Source organism: Phascolarctos cinereus, unplaced genomic scaffold (genome assembly GCF_003287225.1).
Source record: "Phascolarctos cinereus isolate Bilbo 61053 unplaced genomic scaffold, phaCin_HiC Scaffold_3;HRSCAF=262, whole genome shotgun sequence".
NCBI lineage: Eukaryota > Metazoa > Chordata > Mammalia > Diprotodontia > Phascolarctidae > Phascolarctos > Phascolarctos cinereus.
This window is the reverse complement of record NW_027555736.1, coordinates 226,494,782-226,513,090: the sequence shown is the minus strand read 5'-3', so window position 1 is coordinate 226,513,090 and position 18,309 is coordinate 226,494,782. Positions and strand designations below refer to the sequence as shown.

At 39.4% G+C, this 18,309-nt stretch overlaps 1 protein-coding gene across 1 annotated transcript in view; it reads left to right on the top strand.

Moving 5' to 3' along the window:
- Positions 1 to 1,199: 1,199 nt before the first annotated feature.
- The window catches only part of FLVCR2 (FLVCR choline and putative heme transporter 2), a 107,904-nt gene continuing 90,794 nt past the window's right edge, over positions 1,200 to 18,309 (top strand). Inside the window, exons 1-2 of the mRNA XM_020986255.2 lie at positions 1,200 to 1,300; positions 13,131 to 13,241. Coding sequence (XP_020841914.1) covers positions 1,286 to 1,300; positions 13,131 to 13,241 — 126 coding nt within the window. The 5' untranslated portion in view covers positions 1,200 to 1,285. The remainder of the gene's footprint in view (positions 1,301 to 13,130; positions 13,242 to 18,309) is intronic.

The window sequence follows — 18,309 nt, the reverse complement described above, 5'->3', positions numbered from 1 at the left end:
TCACTGCCAATGGTGGGGGAGGGAGATAGGAAAAACAAAGCTGTTATAATAACTGCTCAGAGTTGAGCAAAATGAGTTCCCATAATGACCTGTCCCGGAAGAGTATCTTAAGTGTTAACCCTGTCCCCAAACGTGAAGGGATCCTTGACCATAGGTCTAACTGGATGTAAAGGTAAGAGGGGTCATCTTAGAACAACATCCCTGCATTGAGTACAGAGCAAATAGTTATGGGTTTGGAGTGAACCATTTTCCCTTTTCCCTAAATGAAGCTATGGAGGGATCTTCTTGTGTTTTAACAGGCCTTTCCTCCAACCCAGGGGCCATAGGATTGGGATCATCCTGACTAGAATTAGTGGAGGGGATTAGGGTGAGCATTAGAAAGCCTGAACAACTAGTGCCCGAAGATTCAAGGGAATCACTGGGGACTTGATTGGCAGGATCTTCTATATTGAAAGTCAATCTGGACACTAGCTCTTAATCCCCATTTTTTTTCCTCTCTAAATATAAGCATCACCTACTGACAAAGAGGTGATGAACTTAAAATTTGGAAAGACTTATGCTTGCAGATACGTGACGATAAAATGAGACAATATTTATAAAGTGCTTAGTGCAGTGCAGAGCACACAATGTTTAATAAGTGATTGTTTTACTTATTACTTCCTTCCTTTCTTCCTTCTTTTCTTCCCTTTTTTTTAACTTTTCCTTTCAATGACAAATTCTCTGGGGAGGCAGATTTTTGGATCAATATAAGGACACATTCTCTAAGAATTAGAGCTGCTTGAAACTATAATAGGCTGCCATAAACATGGTGCACTCCCCGTCTTTGGAAGCATCCACCAAATAATAGGTGACCATTAGTCAAAGATGCTGTAGAGTTCTAAGTGGGTACTTAAACTGGATGGCATGTTATGTTCTTTCTGAAGATTTGGCTAACCACACGTGGTTGCTGCTTTGATCAGAGTTCTGAAAACCAATGTATCAATTTGTTTGCTTTACTATCTTTCTGTTAGGACCCAACCATAAAGGAAGGTCCCCACCCAAGATGGGGCATGAAGTTCCTCATCTTCCCTTGCTTTTCTCTCAAAGCCCTGTTTGCCCATTGTGAGGTGTGACTACGAACAAATAATCCCAGCTGGGGTGACCTCAATTTATTGCTTAAGGATAGGAAACCATAAATGGGGTCCTGGGTTCAGTCTGGAAAGATCATGCTGACAGCAAGCAAGGAGTAATATATCAATCACACTTTAATATGGGACAGAGAGTATGGGGGCAGACAGCATGAAGAATGGAGTGGGGAGGGGTAAGCAGACCCAACTAGGACTGAAAGGGGAACATAGAGTCATGTAACTGTAGGTCAGTATTGGGGACCCTCAGGCAATATGTACCATCCCCAGTGGAGGAGGTTTTGAGGAGCAAGGTTTGGGGGTCTCATTCTTATAGGATTATGATGGTGGGGGACAGCCTAATGTGCCACCTTAGGGGTTGCACATTAACATATCAATATCATTTTAAAGTCATCCTTGCCAGCTTAGGGATCCCTTTTCAACATTAAGTTTCTCTGGTTTTATCTGCAGTATACAGAACTGGGGCTGTTCTTGGGTCAGAATGGCTGTTATATTGGGAACTAGCTTACTTCACAGTTTCTGGATGTAGCCTTAATTAATGTAGGAGGCAGGTTTTGTAAGTGGCTTCTATGTTTCCTTTATACTCAGTTGCTATTTCCTATTTATTGTTACCTTACTGGTAAACCAATATATATTCTTACTACTGTAACTGGTGGGGTGGTTGAGGAGACCAAAATAATATACAATTTCAACACAACTATAAATAGCTGTTATAAGAGAGGGTCTTTATTTGGAAGAGGAGAGTGTAGTCTAGTAAAGAGTGACAAATGTGAAAAAAAAAGGCATCAAACTTTTTTTTTCAAAGAAGAAAAACAGAAGTTCAGAAAAGGACCACAAATAGAGCAATATGGTTATGAACTTGTCAAATTCATATAACTATACTTAGAAACTATACAACAGAAGTTCATAGTTTCTAATGCAATCCTCTCTTATATTTTGTATGTTGAAATTCATATGCTTATTGATGATTGCTATTGTGAATTCACAATTGAAAGGGGAAAAAAAACTAATCCAAAATGAATATTCAGGTGACTTTTCCTGATCCTGTCTTACCTCAGAATGAGGTTTTAAGGTGTTCACATGCCTGCGATAATCATGAGCAAAAGCCTTTTAACTGATAACAGAGCAGAAATTAACCTAACAGCTTTTATTAAATGCCTGTTATATTATTGGCGTGGTTCTAAGAACTGGAATATGAAGAAAGGCAAGGTAGCATTTTCTGGTCACAAGAAACTCACAGTTTAATGGGGCAACAACATGCAAACAACTATATAGAATCAAGATACGCATAGGATAAATGTGGATGAAGAGGTGGGGAAGGATCTCAAAGGAAGGCATGAAGATTATGGAGAACTAGGAAAGTCTTTTTGCAGAAAGGAAGCCAGGGAGGCTGGGAGGGAGAGAGGAGGGAGAATGTTTCAGGAATAGGAGACAGCTAGTGAGTCATGCAAGAAAAAGCAACAGGGACTGCAGTCACTTGATCACCAAGATGAAATTGAGTAAGGTGTAATAACACATGAAAGGTATAAAGGGGCAAGGTCATAATGGACTATAAAAGCCAAATGGAGGATTCTATATTTGATCCTGGAGGTGATAAACTGGAACGTATTGTGAGAGTGTGAAATAGTCAGACCTGTGCTTTAGGAAGATCACTTTAATAGCCAACTGGAGGATGGATTGAAGTGGGGAAAGACTTGAGGTAGGGAGAGCCTCAATTGACCATTAGTCAATTGCAACACGAGGAATGAGGTACTGAGGCCCTGTAACAGGTGGGTGGCAGTGTTAGTGGAGAAAAGGGGCCATATGTGAGAGATGTGATAATGGTGAAATTGCCAAGCCTTCATAACAGATTGGGTGTGAGAGATGAGAGAGAGTGAGGAGTTGAGGATGGCACCGAGGTTGAAAGCCTGGATGACCGGGAATAAGGTGGTACCCCCAACTCTGACTAAGAAAACAAGGAAGATAGGAAGAAGGGAGGACTTGGGGTGGGAAAGATAATGGAATAACAATAATAATAACAAGCATTTATATAAAACTTTAAGCTTTGCAAAGAATTTTATAAATAAATTTTATATATTACAACAATTCTGGGACCTCAGTTTTGCGAATGAGGAAATTGAGGCAAATAGAAATTAAGTGATTTGCCCAGGGTGAGGATGCTGAGCCTCATTCATTCATCTATACAATAAGCATTTAAAGTGCCACTAGGCACAGAGAACACAAAGAGAAAAATGAAACAATCCTTGCCCTCCACAAGTTAACACTGTTAGGGGGAAACCACGTGTACACAGAGAAGTAATTTTTTTTTACTTTGCGAGTATTTTGTAATTTGAGGAACATTAATGCCTCAGGGGATCAGGATAGGCTGCTGTAGGAAGGGGTACTTGACCTGAGGTCTAAAGGAGGCTAGGGGTTCTAGGAAGTGGAGGTAAGGATAGATCCTATTCTAAGCCAAGGCAACAGTTTGTGCACATGTCCAGGGATGAGACATGGAACCCTGTGCAATGTCACCTTCAAAAGGTCAGTTCGAATGGAATGTAGAATGCCTGAAGAATGCAGTGAGCCTGGAATGGCCAAATGGATCCAGGTTGGGAAGAATTTGTGTTTTATTTATCCTAGAGGCCATAAGAAAGGACAAGAGCTTCTTTTTAAAAAAAATTATTTTATTGATTTATTTTGATTTATCAACAATCACTTCCATATGGTTTTGAGTTCAAAATTTTTCTCCCCACCACCCTCCCCAAGATGTCACACAATCTAATATAGGCTATACATTTATATTCCTATTAAACATATTTTCACATTAGTGATGTTGTAAGTAAAAATTAAAACCGATAGGAGGAACCATCAGAAAGAGGAAACAAAACTCAACAGAAGAGGAAAAAAAAAAGATAGCAATTCAACTTCCATAGTTCTTTCTTTGGATGTGGATAACATTTTCCATCACGAAGTCTCTGGAGATGTCTTAGGATCCTTGTATTGCTGAGAAGGGTTAAGTTTATCAATATTAGTCATCGCACAACGTGGCTGTTATTGTGAAGGACAAGAGCTTCTTAAGCAGGGAAGTGACGTGGTCAGACTTGTGATGTAAGAAAACGTGAGCATGGCAGCCCTGTGAAGGAAGGATTGAAGAGGAGCTTCAGCAAGATCAGGGAAATCAGCAAGGAGATTATTGAGATAATTCAGATGAGAAGTGATAAGGGTCTGAACTGGCTTGGTAGCTGTGAGTGGAGAGAAGTTCTTTTGGATATGAAGCATTATTATTCCCATTTTACACATAAGAAAACTGAGGTTCGCAGAAACTTAGAGATTTTTCCTCTGATCATACGGCAATGTGTCAGGATCTAGATTCCAGTCTAAATCCTTGAACTCCCAGGCCAGTGCTCTCCAAGGATGTCAGGAACCACAGAAATGACAATGAGATGGCTTGCCTCCTACTTCAGTAATTGCTGCAAAGATAGCATGTGACCTAATACTTCCTCCCCTCTTCTACAGGTTTGAATAGCAGTGCTTTCCCTGCCCTATCAACATTTCTGAGTCTCTTGGTGATCCTCAAATAACTAGTAAGATATTGACCCAAAGAATGCTGTGTGTAGGTAGTCGATGGGCAAGTTAGCATCTTCTCCAAGTGTGACTTAGTTTCTCCATAGTTAGGGTAGGACCAGTGAATTCTGGGGATGGAGGTCAAAGTGTTGGTATACTAGGAACATCCTTTCTGAAAAGGCTGGGATGCAGTCACTGTTGCTGCTGCATCACAGCATCTACCACTGGAACAATAAGACAAGGAAGAAATGTGATTCTTGTCTCTGCTTAGCAGACAACCTGGTAGCTTCTCTGAGCAGCTGGCTTCCTAATGGAGGAAATTACTTAATTCTGTGACTTTAGTCTCAAAATCCTTTGACCTGTATCTTGCTCCTAGTTGCTCCCAAATCTGAGTGTGCGTGTGTGTGTGTGTGTGTGTGTGTGTGTGTGTGTGTGTGTGTGTGTGTGAGAAGAAGTGAATGCTGGCAGAATTGGCCTGACCATCATCATCACAGGAATGGTTGGGGCTACAATCTCAAGCATCTGGCTGGATAAAACTGAAACATACAAGTAAGTCTCTTTTATTCTTTAGGCATTTCATTAATGAATACTCTGGCCTGGGGGTAAGAATAAGGAGGGGGATGTAGGCAGTGAAGGGAAAAATCAGAATGAGAATCTTGCCTCTTAAGGCAGCTGCACTTAAGGGAAGGAGGTAGAAAGAAAGAAATGGGGGGAGATGCTAATAACTGAAATTTATTTCACATTTTTCTTGTCTGTGTTCCCAGAGGAGGTATTTGGGTCTGTGAACCATAGGACCATAATTTAAAGCTAGAAGGGACCTTAAAGACCATCACAGCAGACCAGTTGAGACCCAAAGAGGTTAAACAATCTGCCTGAGGTTATACACTTATGGCAATGGGAGGCTAACATAACAATAAGTACCAGAACCAAAATTTGAAGCCGGATCCTTTGATTACAAATCAAGCTGCCTTTCCATAACACTATGAGAGCCAATGTCATTGGGAAATAGAATGAAATTTGTTTTATTGTCTCACTTCCCCCTTGCCCTCCTCCTTGACCCATTTGTGGTACATGTAGTAAGAGCTACAGCTGTTCAGCATTTCCAAACAGTTGAGACTTGCATTCACAAGCTTATAGCTTTAGAGCTTTAAGGAACTTTAACTTGACTCCCTCACTTTACAGATGAGGAAATTGAAGTCTAACTGAGAGATCAAGTGACTTGTCCCAGATTACATAAGTAGCAAATGGCAGAGTCAGGAGTTGAACCTAGGTCCTCTGACTCCAAATCCAGAATACTTTCCACTGTTACTTTCTGATCATTTTTTTTAATATGCCTTTGTCCTTATCACTAATTAGATTCCAACTGTATAGAACAAAAGGTCTTAACCATTTTTGTGTCATGGACTGCTGTGGCTTCTGGTGAAGCCCATGGACTCCCTTTCAGTATAAAGGTGTTTTTAAAAATATATAACATAAAATGTAAAAAGTACAAAATCCAAAAATATATAATATAAAATAAAATTACAAAGGAAACTAATTATAGCTATCAAAATATAGAAATTATTCATATATGTATGTATATATGGCTATCAAGATTTTTTAAAAAGGTCATAAACTCTAGGTTTTAACCCTTAACCTAGTGGGTTCATACCCCTTTCAACCTTTGCTTGCTTTTGAATCTCCCCACAGAGCGGGACACATGATATGCTGTTTAGTGCACATGGACTGACAGAGCCAACCATACCTTGAAACTCCCTGGGAAGCCATCAGAGTTCTCCTACAAAGCAGACTGGGACCTCCAATCGTTCTTGCCCTCCAAAGGTTATGGACAGTGCCAAGCGTGTTCCCTAACTCATGAACTAGCTTCTGTGTGCTAAGAGTCAGACCAGATAGTTTCGTGGTCTAATGGATAGGGTGCTGGACTTGGGGTCAGGAAGATCTGAGTTCAGATCTGGCTTCAGATGCTTACTAGCTCTGTGACCCTGGGCAAGATTCTCAACCTCTCTCAGTCCGAGTATCCTCTTCTGTAAAATGAGGGTATTAGATTTGATGATCTCTAAGATCGCATCTGGCTTTAAATCTGTGATAGGACTTCTTCAGTTATACTTTATCAAAGGCCAATTGAGTCTACTGGTCAAAGCTATTTTTGTGGATCAGGAAAACATGAGTCCATATCCTCAAAGATAAAAACTGTGCATACCCTTTGACCCAGCAATACCACTAGTAGGCCTGTATCCCAAAGAGATTATACAAAGAGAAAAGGGCCTACATGTACAAAAATATTTATAGCAGTTTCTTTTGTGGTGGCCAGGAATTGGAAATTGAGGGGATGCCCATCAATTGGGGAATGGCTGAACAAGTCATGATTATATGATTGTAATGGAATATTATTGATCTATGAGAAATGATGAGCAAGCAGATTTCAGAAAAACCTGGAAAGACTTACATGAACTGATGCTGAGTGAAGTGAGTAGAACCAGGGGAACATTGTACACAGTAACAGCCACACTGTGCAATGATCAACTATGATAGCTTTTCTCAACAATACAATGATCCAAGACAATTCCAGAAGAATCATGATGGAAAATGTTATCCACATCCAGAGAAAGAACTGATGGGAGTCTGAATGCAGATCGAAGCATACTATTTTCATTTTCTTTGTTTCCGTGTTTTTTCCCTTTTGTTCTGTTTTCTTTCACAGCATGACTAATGTGGAAGAATGTTTTACATGATTGCACATGGATAACCTAAATCAGATTTCTTGCCATCTTGGTGATTGGGAAGGGAGGAAGGGAGAAAAATTTGGAACTCAAAATCTTATATAAAATAAATGTTGAAAATTGTCTTCACATGTAATTGGAAAAAAATACTATTTAAATTTTTTTTAAAAAGGAAAACACAAATTCAGGTCCAGTCTTAGACACTTATTAGCTATATGATTCTGGGCAAGTCACTTAACCACCGTGTACTGTGCACCTCCATTTCCTCAACTGTAAAATGAAGATAATAATAACATCCGTCTCACAGAATTGATGTGAGGATCAGAGAGCATAGTGACTGGTACATAGCAGGTGCTTAATAAATGATTTTTCCTCACCCCCTTCTCCCTTTTCTGCTCTAAAAGGAGAGACTGGTGAGACTGAATTGCTTGTGATGAGGCTTGGCAGCAGCCCCTGACATTTCTTGCTTGCTTGCATCATCGGGGTGGCATGAGGGCAGGGGGCACTAGCTACTGCCTAAGAAGTCCATTGCAGCTTCCTCTTTACAGAGTTCACTGTGCTGAGACTGGGGAAAGAATGAAATCTTTGAGCCTCAGCACCAACCCCAAGCCATTGGGTCTTGACAGCCAGATGACATATACATATACACATAAATACATGCATATACATATAACTACATACATACACATCCATGTACACACTTATTTTTGGATTGCACCTGTAATGATTTCACTGGTATAGTTAGTCAGTCTTTAAGCATTTTTCAGTGCTTAGTACAGCAAGACACTATGCTAATTGCTGAGTAAGAAATTTAGAATAGAGAATTTCCCAATGAAAAAAAAACAATGCAGATCAGCATCTGCTCTTCAGTTTAGAATTGTCTGGGACACTGGGAGGTGAAGTCATTTGCAAGAAGGGCAGCCCTGTGGTAGGAAGTGTCAATACCATGGTATAGTCAGGTCTATGACATGCCCCCTGGTTTTATAGCAGTGCTTCCCCTCAGGGAGTTGAGAACTATATTATGCTGGTTTATCTTCAATCTACACTTGATTCCTTACCATCACACTTTACCTTCTTGTGGAACTAGGTCCCAGAAGAATTTATAATTGATGTCATCATCATTTATTAAGCACCTACTGTGTGCCAGTCACTGTGCTAAGTGCTTTATAAATGTTATCTAATTCTCACAACAACACTAGGAGATGGGTGTTACTATCTCCATCTTACAGTTGAGTGTCACCACCATTCTTACTGTTCCCAGATACATTTTCTAGTTGTGGTGCTACAATCTCCTGGTTCTTCTCTTATTTGTCAGCTCTTTCCTCAGTTTCTTTTATTGGATCTTCATCTAAGACATATTCCCAACCATGGGTGTCCTCTAAGGCTCAGTCCTTGGCTATTTTCTTTTTTTTTTTCTATACTGTCTCACCTGATGATTTCATCAGCCTCCCCCCGGGTGCAATTATCAACTCTATGGAGAGAATTCTCAGATTTACAAATCCAGCCCATCTCTTTTCTGAGTTCTAATCTCACATCTCCAAATGTCTTTTGCATGTTGCAAAATGGGTATCTCATAGGAGTCCTAAATGCAATATATCCAAAGCAGAACTCACTAGCTTTCCCCTGAAATTCTCTCCTTTTCTGATTTTTCCTGTTACCGCTGAGGACACCACTCTCCTCCCAGCTTGCAACTTTCGCTATATCCTTGACTCTTCACTCACCCTTACTCCAAGTATTCAACTTGTTGTAATGTCTCATTGCGTTAATCTGTATGACATCTCATATGTAGTATCCCTTTCTTTTCTTTTTTAAAATTTTATTTTGAGCTTAAGAAATAAAACAAGCATTTCCACAACATAGTAGAATAGAAAAAAGATGATTGTACATGAAACTGCAAATCTATTATGTACAACTTGCTATTCCTTTTAAATATAGAATAAAGTTGTCATGTAAATTTCTTTTTTTTTCCTTTTTTTCCTCCTCCCCCACCCCGTGTCCCAGCCTAGAGGAGGCTAACATAAGGCTCAAATATGTATCTTTGCAAAATCATTCTATACATATGTTTATTTATCAGTTCTTTCTCTGGATGCAGATAGCATCTTTCTTCATATGTCCTTTGTAGTTAATTTGGGCATTTATAATAGTCAAAATGACTTAGTCACTCAAAGTTGTTCTTAAAACAATATCGTTGTTACTGTGTATAATGTTCTCTTGGTCCTGCTCATTTCGCCCTTCATTATTTCATGCAAGTCTATCTATATTTTCCTAAGATGGTTGATCTTATCATTTCTTACAGCACAGTAGTATTCTATCACCATCATATACCACAACTTGTTCAACCATTCCCCAATTGATGGCATCCTGACAATCTCCAGTTCTTTACCACCACAGAGAGAGCTGCTATAAATATTTTAGAACATATAGGTTCTTTCCCTTTTTCCTTAATTACCTTGGGAAACAGACCTAGTAGTGTTATTGCTTTCTTTACAACCACAGTTCAGGTCTCTCATCTAGACCTCTCACCTGGACTATTGCAATAACTTTCTAATTAGTCTTCTGGCCCCCAGTCTTTCCCCTTATTTAGTTCGTCCCCACAAATATATCAAAACAATTATCCTAAAGTGTAGGTCTGACCATATGACCTCTGTTACTCAAGAAACACAAGTTTTCTTACCTCTGAAATCTTCCATTTGGCATTTAAATCCCTTCACATTCTGGCTCTTTCCTACTTTTCCAGTTTTTCTGTACTGTACTTTGTTCCCCTTTAAAGCCTCTGTAATCCAGTTATACTCACTTCTTTCTAGTCTTCAGGCATAACATTCCATTTTCTGTCCTCATGCCTTTACATTGGCTCTTTCCCATTCCTGTTATTCTCCCCATCTTCACTTCTTTTTTTCCTTATGTATGGCAATCCAGGCATGGGACAGCTCTTTTATCTTTAATATATATTTTACTTTCCCCCAATTAAAACTTTTTTTAAAAAATTGTCTTTTTAAAATTTTTTAAAATTTTTTAAATTAAATTTTGAGTTCCAAATTCTATCCTTCTAACTATCCCTCCCTTCCTCCCTCTTCTTCCCCTCCCTGAGATGGTAAGCAGTCAGATATAGGTTATACGTGTGCAGTCATGTAATACATTTCCATATTAGTCATTTTGTACAAGAAGACTTGAATAAAAGAGAAAGAATGAAAGAAAGGATGTGAAAAATAGCATGCTTTGGTCTGTATTCAAACAATATCATTTCTTCTTCTGGAGGCAAATAGTGTGCTTCATCATTAGTCTTTTGGGATTTTCTTGGATCGTTGTGTTGCTGAGAATAGGTAAATCATTCACAATTCATCAAACAGTATTGCTGTTACGGTATTTAATGTTCTCCTGGTTCTGTTCACATCACTTTGCATCAGTTCATGTAAGTCTTTCCAGGTTTTTCTGAACTCATCCTGCTTGTCTTCTTTTATAGCACAATAATATTTCATTTCAATCATATACCACAGCTTGTTCAGCCATTTCCCAATTGATGGGTATCCCTTTGATTTCCAATTCTTAGTCACCACAAAAAGAGCTGCTATAAATATTTTTGTACAAATAGGTCCTTCCCTCCCTACCCTTCCCAACGCCCCCCTTTTTTTTTGGATGTGGTATTGCTGGATCAAAGGGTTTGCATAGATCCAAATTGCCCTCCAGAATGGTTGAATCAGTTCACAACTCCACTAACAGTCCATTAATGTTCCAGTTTTCCCACATCCCCTCCAACACCTACCACTGACCTTTCCCTGTCATATTAGCCAGTCTGATAGGTATGAGGTAGTACCTCAGAGTTGTCTTCATTTGCGTTTCTCTAGTCAGTAGTTGAAGCATTTTTTATATGACTATAGATAGCTTTGATTTCTTTGTCTGAAAACTGCCTGTGTGTATTCACTTCTGCTGCTTGGTTTCCCTCGCTTTTGTCGAACTAGCTCACTCTCCTACTATAGAAAGTCTTCCCAAGTCCCTTCCACCCTCACCTCAGCTGTTCTGCATCTGCTCTATATATCTTAGATGTATCTAATTATTTACTTGTCTTCTATCCCAATAGAATGTGTGTTTCTTGAGAATAGTGACTCTTTTCCTTATATCCTTAGCAGTTTGCACATGGAGCCTAAAAGTATTTGTTGATCGATTGCCTGACGAACTTGTGAGAATGGTGAGAATAGTGGTCCCACTGTGCTATATATGCATGCAGAGCTATTTTTTTTAAGTGGAGAGGTTAGTGGGTATGGATGGAAGGAATGGAGAGGGAAGAAGGCTGTCCACTCCCAACAGCTTCTGACTGCTCTAGTTCTGTGGTCCAAATATTTATGGCAACCATGAGGTTCTTCCAGAACTACCAAGACATCCAAAGTACCCTGAATCAATTGTCAATAAAAGCTGAGTCCCTATGGACGCCCCTGGGGAACGTCAATTAGTCCCTTTCTTTCCTTAAGTTTATGATAGGAGGTCCACCTAACCAGTTGGAGACCTTCCTTACTTCCTCCTCTCATCGTGATTGGACTGTTCACAAATAAATCCTTCCTCTTGCCAAGTAGCCAATCTCTTCTTATCATACAATTAACTTGTATTTCTGTTCTTCTTTAGAATTCCTCTTTCCTTCAGTTTTGAATTTGAATGTTATAGCCTGCTTATGCATACCCTGCATTTCTCCGTTGCTCTGAGTGGTGTTCATTCTTAATTCTTTGGAGTCAGTTGGAACACTTGAGTAAAAGGAGTAGATAGGCTAAATGTTTTCATTTTTTAAATTTCACACCCCAGGGCAAAGCCCCCCACATCCTAGATTAGTTATGAATCTGGGTGAGCAGTGGTATTTTTTCCTTGAGGTACAGATGAAGTGGAAAGATAATAGAGTAGCAGATGCTATGGATGTTATTATATCATATTTTTTGGTTCTGAGGTTAGAAAGGTAGGTCAGGGCAATTTTCTAACACTATAAATTAGTGATGGATTGTTAATCAGAATTAGTGGAGGGAGTTTCCATTCTGTGAGCTCCTCATATTGATGAAATACAGGTCCAGACTCCCCTAACCCTCCATCTCCTGTTATTTATTAATCTTACAGGTTATTAATATATCAATATATTTTGTGTTAGTTAGTAATAATGGACAAAATCCCAGCAGTGAAAGTGGGATGCCTCTGGAAAATCTACTGTGTAGTCCCTGCATCTTATTCCTGTAGCCAGGGAAATATGGACTTGGAGTCAGGCAAATCTGAATTCAAATCCAACCATCTGTGTGATCCTGGGCAAGTCACTCAACTTTAATCTGCCTCAGTTTTCTCGTCTGTAAAATGGGGATAATAATAGCACCTACCTCCCAGGGTTGTGGTGAGGATCATATGAGATAATAATTGTAAAGCACTTGGCAAACCACCTTAAAGCACTATAGAAATGCTAGTTATAATTACGTCAAGAACTCTTTTTTGAGACAGTTCTTCCTTAAGTTCATCTTTTTAGAAAGATGTTATTGATGCTCCCGTTTACCTTCTTCCCACCTAGAATGCAGTGTAGGGCTACAGACTCACTTTGGGAAGGTCTTGGTGTACGGAAGCTTTCCTCTCCCCAGTTACTAAGTTGTTTGCCACTATGAGGAAAGGCACCCTTGAGCCTAGGAAGTACATCTGTCAAATATGTTTCATAAGGTACAGGTCTGATCAGTACTCAACACGAAAAATGTGGGGATTTCCCACTGACTCTCTTGTCTCTTGCTTCCAGACAGACGACAGTGGTGGTTTATTCCATGGCCCTGGTGGGCATGGTGGTGTTTACTGTGACCTTGGGCCTTGGATACCTATGGGTTGTGTTCATCACAGCAGGCATGCTGGGGTAAGTTGCAGCTACTATATTTTAATTAGCAGGTGATGTCTCCTTATCTTCCAATACACTGGCATCCTGGGAAGCAATACTTGTTCTTTCCTGCCTTCTCCAATCTATAATATGGACCAAGTGACCTACATGATGACCTTTACAAATGGGGCCTTTGTTCTGCTTAAATGGGTAGCACAAGTCAAAGGTCCATTGTACATTGTAACAGCAATACTGTACAACGAAGAACTGTGAATGACTTGGCTATTCTCAGCCACACAATGATCCAAGGCAATTCCAAAGGACTAGTGAGGAAGCATACCATCCACCTCCAGAGAAAGGACTGATATTGTCTGAATACAGACTGAAGCATGCTATTTTTTCAAAATTCTTTCTTTTATTTTTTTTCTTTTATTGAAGTTTTCTTGTACAAAATGACTAATATGGAAATGTTTTACATGATTATACATTATAACTTGTATCTGATTACTTATCATCTCAGGGAGGGGTAGAGGAGAGGGAGGGAGAAAAGGATAGAATTTTGAGCTCAAAACTTTTAAAAAATGTTTAAAAATTGTTTTAACATGTAATTGGGGGAAATATGTTTTATATATATATATATACATATGCATATATGTATATATACATATACATACACACACACACACACACACACATACACACATATATGAAGTCAAGAGTCCTTGGACCTTCAGTCTCTGTCACTTTGCTAGGATAGAATAAATTTCAGGATACTTCCTTTTTCAGAGTTTCTCTTAGTGTCTTAGGAGCTTTTTGGTCCTTTTTTAGGGTTCTGTTCCATGTGTATATGCTACACTTGAAAACCCCTCTGAACTATTTTTAAAAAATCACTGCTGAGAGATAATAGAAAATAGTATGTTTTTGTCTAGTTGTGTCTGCTTATCGCAGGGAATTCTCCCTTTGCTCCACCTTTCCTTCCTTGATCTTTTCTGTAGTATTCCAGGCACCTAGTCCTGCTAAGGAGCCATTCCTGAGAGAGACAGCAGTTTAGTTGTTATTGTATGGTTGGTTTTTGTGACCCCATTTGGGGTTTTCTTGGCAAAAATACTAGAGTGATTTGCTATTTCCTTCTCTAGCTCATTTTATAGATGAGGAAACTGAGACAAACAGGATTGAGAGACTGGCCCAAGGTCACACAGCTAGTAAGTATCTGAGGCAGGATTTAAATACATGAAAATGAGTCTTCCTGACTCCAGGCCCAGCATTATTTCCATTGCACTTAGTTGCCCCATTCTATGTATCTAGTGCTTGTCAAAACTATCTGTCAGGCAGCTAGGTAGTGCAGTGGATAGAGCACCAGCCCTGGATTCAGGAGGACCTGAGTTCAAATCTGGCCTCAGACACATAACACTTACTAGCTATGTGACCCTGGGTAAGTCACTTAACCCCATTGCTTAGCCAAAACAAAACTAGCTGTGGGGGTTGAATTTTTTTTTTTGGAGGGGTAGTTAGTAATGGATATTTTCAAAAGATATATTACTTTACAAATAAATCAACTCCTCTGTAAGTAAAATCCCCAAGGGATTTTAACTTCACAAGCTGACATTACACATGCAGGAATCAATTTGTGGGTAAGTCACTTGTTCAGTTCATGGCTCTGCTCTGGGTTGTTTAGTTGTATTTACAACATCAAAAAGTAAATAACTCTCAGTTGTTGCTAAGTGCAGACTCATCAGTAAGCAATGCCTTGAGCAAATCAGTTTTTCTTCCTTTTAAAATCATCATCAATAATCATCTGCTCTCTCTGTATTATCCCTGTACTTCTCCCAAGAAAGTGGAGCTCCACCAGAACAGAGACCTTCATTGTTTTTACTGCTGCAAAGCGCCCAGGCCAAATGCCTGAATGATAAGAACATTATCTTTTATTGGCGTAGACTATTACAGTTTACAGAGCACTTTCAAACGATCTCATTCACCTCTCACAAGAATCTTGTAAGCTATGTAGGAAAAGTATGGTATAGGGCCTCATCTTGTTATTGTTGTCATTGAGTCTTTTCAGTTGTGTCCAGCTCTTTGTGACCCCCTTTGGGGGTTTCTTGACAGAGATCCTGGAGTGGTTTGCCATTTACTTCTCCAGCTCATTTTATAGATGAGGAAACTGAGGCAGTCAGAGGTAAGTGACTCATTCAGAGTCACACAGCTGATAAGTGTCTGAGGCTGGATTTAAATTCAAATCTTTCTGGCTCCAGGCCCAGAGCTCTATTCACTGAGTTAGAAATATCTTTCTGTGTGTCTTCCTCACCTTAGGGACTCTCATAGCTAGTAAATAGGGTTGACCAAATGTCCAGGGCTTCCAGTTCTTTGGCAGAGTGGTAAGGCTGCCAGGTAGCTGGGATCACTAGAAAGGGTGTGCACAACTAATCAAATCTGGATGAAGAGGGTACAATCCATAGAAAACGACCTCCCTTCCGTTAAGCGTATTGGCTCTACAGGCTCACCAAACCTGTTGTTGATGTTTAGGCTTCTTCTGTAAGAGTCTGGGTGCCATGATAACAGGCATTTATGTAGATCTTAGAGATTTACAAAGTGCTGCACATAACTGGATTTCACGTGATCCTCACAACTAGCCTTTGAGGTAAGCACTATAGATGTTATCTACATTTTACAGATGAGAAAACTCTTGGGCTCATAATTTTGGAGCTAGAATTTAGAGATGGAGGAGAGTCCAACCCCCTCATTTTACAGATGGGGAAACTGAGGCTTAAAGAAGTTAAATGACTTGCCCGGGGTATGCAACTAGTAAGTGTCTGAAGCAGGATTTAAACTCAGGTGTTTCTGACTTGAGATCTCAGAGGTTAAATAGTTTGCCCAGGGTCACAAAGCTAGTGTCATAGGTGATTTAGATGAATCGTAGGTCACTTAGCAACAATCATAGTTGTCCTTCATTCTTGAAGAGGACCAAAATGACAACACTACACTGGGGTCAAGGTATAGTGTGTCCAGCTGTGGCTGGTCAAACAATATGAACTTGGAAGACTCTACCACAGGTTGGGCACATTTGGAGTGGAGATGTCTCTAAATTTGCACATCTCACATTTCTTTTGAGCTGCTACAATTCTGCCTTGCTCACAGAGCATAGTGCCTTCTTTGATGTGAGCATACTATGCTAAGTGGTCCTGTGCTAGTGTCTCCCACATCTCAATCAATTCCAAAGTTCTTCAGAGAGGCCTTGAGCGTGTCCTTGAGAGCTAGAATCATAGGGGGAATCAAAGGGTGTTTGGAACACCTTTTGATTCCAAATCAAGCACACCTTCTTCTGCCACACAATTGAACAGTTCTATAAACAATTATGTATAAACAAGCTGCATATAGGACATACTGGAAATAATTAACATATGGAAGACCTTAAGAAAGTCTCTGTTTGCATTCAGTTAGGAATAAGATTCCTGTCAATCAGCAGAGACAACACCAGCACTCATGTTAGGACGCAGTGAGACACAGGCAAGTCATTGAACACTAACATAAGGAGGTTACTTTGCCCTAACACAGCAAGGATATGCAGCAAGCATACAACAGCACTCGGATCTCTGGATGTTTCCCTCCCCATCTTCATAGGGAATTGAATCTGGCCAACAGAACAGGGTAAGATGATTCGTGGTTGGAGGGTATCTCCAAGTGGGTAGAACTTTTTGTTTCTTTGGGTAACCAATAAAAGTTACACCAAAGGAAGTCCCAGGGATAGCATGCACTGTGATGCCATCACACAATTCAGTGCATAAGCATTTATAAGCGTACTCTCCTTCTGACTTTGCCCATGGGCACATAGTGTTTTATGTACCCTATCTGTTTTTAAAGCTCTGATATATTTTTATTTGTTTCAAATATTTCCTAATTACATTTTTTTTAAAAAAATGTAACATTTCATTTAAAAAATTGAGTTCTAAAATATGTCTAATATGATTATACAGTACAACCTATATCAGATTGCTTGCCTTTTTAGGAAAGGGGGAGGGGAAGGAGGGAAAATTTTGGAACTCAAAATCTTATAAAAGTGAATGTTGATAACTATCTTTACGTGCAATTGGAAAAAATAAAATACTATTGGGGGGGAGAAGAAAAAAATTTGTGTTCCAAATTCTCTCCCTCACTCCTTCCCTTCCCTTGTGCCTTAAGAAGGCAAGTAATATGATATCAATACTACATGTGAAATCATGCAAAACATTTCCATATTAGCAATGTTGCAAAAGAAAATGCATAAACACAAAAACAAGAAAGATGAAAAAAATACTAAAGTAAAAAAAAAAAGAAAGCTTGGTTGCCTTTTAGGGACAGCTAACATCTATTACAGGGAAACAGGGAATCCTGGTTCTATCACTGACCCTCATCCCTATTTATAGAAACAGAACTATGCTTCATTTTCAGACAGCCTTGGTGTTATCTGTTTATGCATGTGGCCCAAACAACCGATTTGTGACAAGGAGACCTCAGTATCCTGTTTACGCGTAACTTCTGTAAGGTTTGGCAGCTGTTTGCAGAGCTCTGCTTCAGAAAGAGTATGAAGTATTTTCAAGCAAAGCAATACTGCTGAATGCCAAAGCGGTCTGGCCATTGTTGCTGTTGGCTAACATTTCAAAGCCCTCATTGCTTGAAGTTATGATTTAATGCATTATCGTAGTTTTCTTCTGTGTATCTTGCTTGCTGTCCCTCTCCTCCAGGTCATCTTATGGAAGATGTTTGGGTTATCCTGCTGTTTCTAATTCTCTTCACGCCTTTTTTTTTTGGTAAATTGTGTTACAAAAAGAGTCATTTCTATGCCAATAGAATGTTTTAGCCTCTGATCAAACTTGACCTTTATGGAGAAACTTCATAGAACCCCATGCTCTTCATCATTCTTCGTTCTCAAATCTACATATCTGGGTTAGGGAGCAACCCCCTAGACACTGAGACCATATTAGACATACTTCAAGTCTTAGTTTATCTGAAATTTACAGATATTCTTGATACACGGGAATGCAAACTGAGCATTCTTTGACACTTTTCCTCTGGAAATGACTTTTGGTAATGCACTAGTTAAAGAAATTTGATCATATACTTAGAAGAAAGGGCT